Raw genomic sequence first — 6,270 nt, forward strand, 5'->3', positions numbered from 1 at the left:
TAAATTCGATGAACACTTATTACAACGCAGTTTAGACTACTTTTGTGTTCTTGTGGAAACGTGTGACGCCTGAAATAATGCGGTTAATTATAGAAAAATTTCATCTGAAAATTTGATGCAGGTTTGCGTTCTTCTTACGACACTCACAATGTATAAATTCTATAGCAACAAATTATAATATTATTTAAATGACGAATTTGAATGGATCTGGAAGGAACTGGTAGCGGCCTAATCGCCGCCCAATCCGGCATTTTCCTGGAGGGATTTAGGAAATCCACGAAGAGTCTCAATTAGGATAGCTCGTGTACCGGCCGGGATTCGAACTTAACACCTCCTGAGTACAAGTCTAGAGTGTTACCGCTGCAAGAATCTGTTCAGTACATTTAATATAATTTTATAACAACAGCGATAAAATTCTAATGTTGTATTTTAGCGTCCTGTTGCACTGATTTTCGTCCAAGATATGAAAGCAGTGTCCGTCTTTTAGTGCACTCAATTTCACTTGTTATTTCACAACATGTTTCGGCACTATAGTGCCATCATCAGGTGCTCCATTTACATTAATCTTTTTCATTGCTTGCCATTATGTCATTGTAAAATTTAAAAAGTATTTAAAAATGTTGTAAAATGTTGTAATCAACACCCGCAACCAAACAGGGAACACACAACATGAGACACGATATACACCGAGAGTAAGAGGAACGACTCCCATAGTAGTGGAACTATGCGCGGTGTTAGAATTGGGACAGATAAGATAAATAATCTTAACAAATTTTTAGTATTTATTATTATAGTATTTATTATAATTGAACATTTTTTTATACTTTTTAAATTTTACAATTACATAATGGCAAGCAATGAAATAGATTAACGTAAATGGAGCACCTGATGATGGCACTATGGTGCCAAAACATGTTGTGAAATAACAAGTGAAATTGAGTGCACTAAAAGACGGACACTGCTTACATATCATGGATAAAATTCTAATTTTACTTGTTTTGTTCGGGTGTGCAAATTTGTCTCTCTTCCTGACAGGATAACATTGACGGCGTACTAGTAAAATATTCTGAGAATAATATTTAGCTCCAGGGGGACGAAGTAACGGGAATATGGAGGAACTAACACAGCGGTAATGCACACCTGCATCATTCGTATCCTTCGTCAGATATTTATATGGTGACAAAATAAAGATAATGATAGAGGCGAGATATGTAAGGAGTCAGGGAAAGGATCATCACTCCGCCAATGAATCTGTCTAATATAAAATTTGTCCCTGTAACAGGTCTTGAAGGCCCATAGGGTTGTGAGACGTCGAGGCTCTCACATTTTCTAGACAATCGGGTAACAGATGCCGGTGAGGTTGTCAGCCTTACGTGCCGGCCACCCTTTATCCCTAGGAAGATTCCTGGTATTCATTTCTGTTAGAGGCTGAGTTGACCCCAGGGTAATAGTGCGGCTGGAAGGGTTAGGTAAATTGAAAAGAATCCACCTCATTGGGACTCGAACCTGCGACCTTCCGGTTTTTAGCATAGTACCTTGAACTACGCTACCGCGTGCCCCCAATCTGTATAACATAATATAAATCTAACTTAAGTTTTTTAATTTTTATTTTCCAAGAGAAAACTTTTTTTTTAATTTGCAAATAGCCAATAATATTTACATTATAACAGATTAGTTAGTTCCCTACAATGTATTAACATCATTGAAATCAATATTATATATTCTCAATGTACTGTGCTTTCTATAATGAGTGTGATTTACGCTCTGGGAACTCCGAAACAGATCAGCTGGTAATGTTATACTTCCTGGTGTTCTGCTGTGGCCATCTGCCAGAAGTTTCAACGCTTACCTTATGAGGCGCGAAGAGCGGATGGGATGACAGATGTCTGACGCCGCTGAGTAAGATGATGCCTGATGGACGCCGCGTCGATTTCAACGGAAGTGCCTCGAGAGCTCCACGAAAGAACATTTGGCCATGTCCGAATACACGAGCCGTTCTTGACCGAAACATAATTGCACTAGAAACGTAACCCTGAAAGACAGAGAACCCTTTCTTTACAGGGTTGTTGCATCTATGGTCTGTCTGAAATATTTCGTATGGTGCCTCTTGCTTTCAGAAGGCAACTTTCAGGAAGAAAAATTCCTGAATATAGAATAAGACCTTCAGTATGGAAATTTTGGTCTCCTTGGTATATTTAAAATATAATTTAGTAACTTTATAATGAGGTCATTGCCTCATGACGACACTATAAACTGTTTCAGATATAATATACGTATTTACTTCTTGGCTCTATGACCCTGTAAGAATCTTGGCCTTATTTGCAGCAAATGCCCATATTTCTGTAATTTTCCTTTTTTACTTTTCGTTTTCAGCTCTCGTGAATCATACTCAACATCTTCAGTTATCTCAATCTGAGCCTTCACACATTTCTTCCACCTTTCTAGGTTCTAGGTGGTAACATCTAGCCCCTAGATTTGAGTGGTTGGAGTTTGTTGTGTGACTTCAGCTTTCAGGATTAGGCTGCGTCGAATGGTGAGAGTTTTGAACGTTTCAGCAGACTTTTCGGATGCCATCTTTATTGTTGATAACTTTGGGAGAAGTTTTGACATATCTATAGCTCTCGCATTAGGTAGCGTGACAGAGGTGAAACCGTGATTGGATTGATTGACCATTGGTAGGTCTATATTAGATTGTATGGTATCATAGCTCAGGAGTTACTGAAAAGGGGAAACAAAAATTAAATAAAGGCCATTTGGAAGATGAAGACGGAGAAGGACGTAAAGGGTGAAAGAGAAAATGAGCATAAGGAAGGGACTAGAGGCCAGAAAGGAGAGGAATATAAATAGTGAAAGGAAAACACTAAAAGGAAGATCCAGAGGATGGAGAACAAACTATGTAGCAGGTGTAGGGAAGGGAAAATGTAAGGAAGGAGTAGATTATGATGAACAAATAGAGGAGAAAAGGGAATGGGGGAGAGGAGGTGAAGAACGTGGAAACAAAGAGGTATGAAGAGAAGTGTCAGGAGGAAGGAATAGGAAAATTCCAAATTCCAAAAAAATGTATTCCATAAGAATTGATTTAGACCGGGAAAGGCTCTCAAGGAATCATGTGCGCTGAACTGTAGAGATATATTTGTGTCACTTGGGCAAATATTGCAGGCCTGTAGTATCATGCGCGAATAAATTCTTGTGGCAGCATCTTGCTTCAAAGGTCACGTGTGACGTAAACAACGCCGTTAGAATATTCGACCAGGATGCTATCTGTATATTTTTTTTTTTACTTGTTTAGGAACAAAAATTAATACATATCACGAATATGGATCTCAATTTGAAAGAAAAAAGATGTTAGAAGTATTAACCTACTAGACAGCTGTCAAATCAGGTCAAACTCTGTTGCGGATTCACCATATTTCCGTTTATTTCGCTTTCTCTTCGCTTGTTACTGTCTTTCTTTCTGTTCTTGATATCTTCCATACAATGTGATTGTTTTGAATTTTGGAAGTTCATGATAAAAGTTCTATTCTCTCTCTATCTCGAGCACATAGAGCGGAACTGAGTTGATTTCTCTATAAAACTCTCTCAAATTTTTCTCAGGAGCACTGAACCAAAGCTATCACAAGACTTAAATGGTGCGGACTATTTCTGTCCATTTATTTGTTCGGTTGCTATTTTCAATTTGTTCCTCTTTGTATACCTTCCTGTGCCCGTAAATTTATCATAAATTATGATTATTGTAAATTTATCATCATGCGTTTCGTTTAACCTAACTGAAGGAAAGTACTGTTGAGTTTAACGAGACCTGGGGTATAGTGGTTTTGGTTCCCACTGCGTGTTGAAACAGAACCTGGAAATTTCTAATAATAATGCAGTGATCTGTATCAATTTATGACGAAGAGGCCTCAAAAATATTTGCGATAAAATTTATATATCTATATTTTTGGTGTATTTAACTGTGCTTTCAGTATGTAAGATTTAAGGTTTTCACAGCCGTGTCTATGAAAAATGCCGTCTTCTGGGATGTAGCACCACGTAGATCTAGTGTGAACCGACGTTTTGAAGGAACGTATCGACTCCATCTTCATGGTAGAGAAATCCGCGAGCGAGGAACAAGCGTGAAAAGGTGGTTGCAGCCACCTGCTCACGCTGCTTCCTCGATTGTGGATTTTTCTACCCTGAAGATGGAGGAAATACGTTCCTTCGAAGCGTCGGTCCACACAATGCTGCAGTCACTTGCTCACGTTGGTTTCTCGATCGCCGAGTTTTCTACCCTGAAGATGGAGGCGATACGTCTCTCCGAAGCGTCGGTTCACACAATGTCTCTAGGCACTTCCTCACCCTGGTTTCTCGATCGCCGAGTCTCCTAAGTCTCTCCGAAACGTCGGTTTACACACGATCTACACGGCGTCGCATCCAAGAAGATGGTATTCTTCAATGCTTTCAATAGCTCAGGTTACTAGTGTCGATCGATATGTTGTTATCTGAATCGAAAGAGAGTGGACAAAAGCGGTTTTGTCACAGTTTCAACTATACCCTACGTTTCCTGGACGAGAGGTTCATAATATGATTTCTGTTAACTCTGAGACTACCCTAACCAGAAAACAAACTCCAAGAAGCGTTAGTGGGTATTGCTAGATGTAGCAATGCAGTGCATATCAGTATGCCTATTTACCTGTTACGTTTTATCCAATTTCAGCGTCACCACAGTAATTCAAGCACTAACATGCACTAGTATGCTGTCACAAATCAAGTAAGTTTCCAGTAACCAGCAGGCTTGTAAATCCAGAATATGAACTTTAGCCTGAACTTTGAGTTTTGACGTCCGCTCGTTATACAGACCAATAAATAAGTAAATAAATGATACTTCATTACTCTGAAAACGGAACTGATAATGACCGATAAGTTAATGAAAAGCCTGTTCTCTGCAGATATCGTTCGGAGGCTTGTTACGATTTCTTGTTATGCTTGAACTGAGTCCATGACAGAGACAACTTTTGATCTTAGTACTATCTTCTGGGCTACAGATGTCACTCGGCTCAGTTGCAAACTCCTTCATTCTGTGAGCGTATGCTAAAGGGGCCCATACACGTACGTGTCTGGCTCGCGAGTCCGACTCGGCAAGGGTTCCAATGAGGAAATCTTACGTCAGTCGGTCTTACGTCGGTCTGTAAATTCTTTTTACCTTAGAGTCGAACTTTCTTTCGTAAAACATGAAAACAATATGACTAGTAATATTTCACATATTTTTCACTATTAGGATGTTTTTCCTACTTTGAAAATAATTTTGAAGTACGTAACATGTTTTCTGATATTACATATTTAATTGTAGTTACAAAATATTAGAATAATTATGTTGGTTTTGGTGGATAAGCAGTCATTACATTTACCTCTATCTGCACGCACAGTTATACATGTATTTAACTTAACATTTCATTAAAATCCTTATTAAATGCGTGTACATAGTAAATATCGGTTGATCTGCTTTCAGGTATGAAACGCAAACACGAACCAGGCGGTCTGTTGAGATCCGATACTACGTGAAGCTGTAATCGGAAACTTTATTGGACGCCACTGATCACAGAATTACATAAATGTTAACGTTAATAGTAACGATTCCTGTGCTTCTCGTAATATATTATTTATTCCAATTATGTAGCGTCAGAAACCGGGATTTCATGATGCTCACATGACCTGTGTTGTTGTTCTGTAAATATCGTGGCCTCTTAACAAAATTTCTTTAGAGTTAAAGGCTGGATAAAATTAGTTACTGATTTTAGAATTTCACGGTGGTTAATGATTATGTTAATTCTGTTCTTTGGTTGTTACACGTTGCGATTGTGACCAGTGTTGCCGACGTTTCAGAAGTAATAAATTTTCTCCATCTTCCTACAACATATGTCTCAATTCATCGGCAAAATCATTCACAACCACACGATATAGAACACAAGAACAGAAATAACACGAATAAAAATAATTATTACGTCATAAGAAATATTATATATAGAGTGCCTTTTCAGGTAGTACAAACCGGTACGCGTGCCGAGAAATAATTACTGCGCACCGGCACACTTGTAAAAAAGAATCGCACATCTGCAGATGCACTGTGTGTTTGCAGCTCTGTGTTCTTTTTTACCGTTCCGTTTTCATTACTGTACTAAAAAATATACTTTCAGAAGAAGAGTTCTGTACATGTACATGCATAATTTTTTTCTTTCCTTGGCACTACAGCCCCAGTGGGCCTAGGCCTACCTCCATGACTCCGTTCAACTTCGG

The 6,270-nt window shown here is 38.6% G+C and overlaps 2 protein-coding genes across 4 annotated transcripts in view; one reads left to right on the plus strand and one right to left on the minus strand.

Annotated features, from left to right (window-relative positions):
* LOC111871155 (delta-1-pyrroline-5-carboxylate synthase) overlaps window positions 1-4,807 on the minus strand; it is a 44,825-nt gene extending 40,018 nt beyond the window's left edge. The window contains exons 1-2 of the mRNA XM_023864035.2: window positions 4,670-4,807; window positions 1,850-2,032 (exon numbers count right to left, since the gene is read on the minus strand). Coding sequence (XP_023719803.1) covers window positions 1,850-2,011 — 162 coding nt within the window. The 5' untranslated portion in view covers window positions 2,012-2,032; window positions 4,670-4,807. The remainder of the gene's footprint in view (window positions 1-1,849; window positions 2,033-4,669) is intronic.
* LOC111871160 (putative tyramine receptor 2) overlaps window positions 1-6,270 on the plus strand; it is a 248,106-nt gene that overhangs the window by 94,820 nt on the left and 147,016 nt on the right. The window lies entirely within an intron of this gene.

This window comes from Cryptotermes secundus, unplaced genomic scaffold (assembly GCF_002891405.2).
Source record: "Cryptotermes secundus unplaced genomic scaffold, Csec_1.0 scaffold282, whole genome shotgun sequence".
Taxonomy (NCBI): domain Eukaryota; kingdom Metazoa; phylum Arthropoda; class Insecta; order Blattodea; family Kalotermitidae; genus Cryptotermes; species Cryptotermes secundus.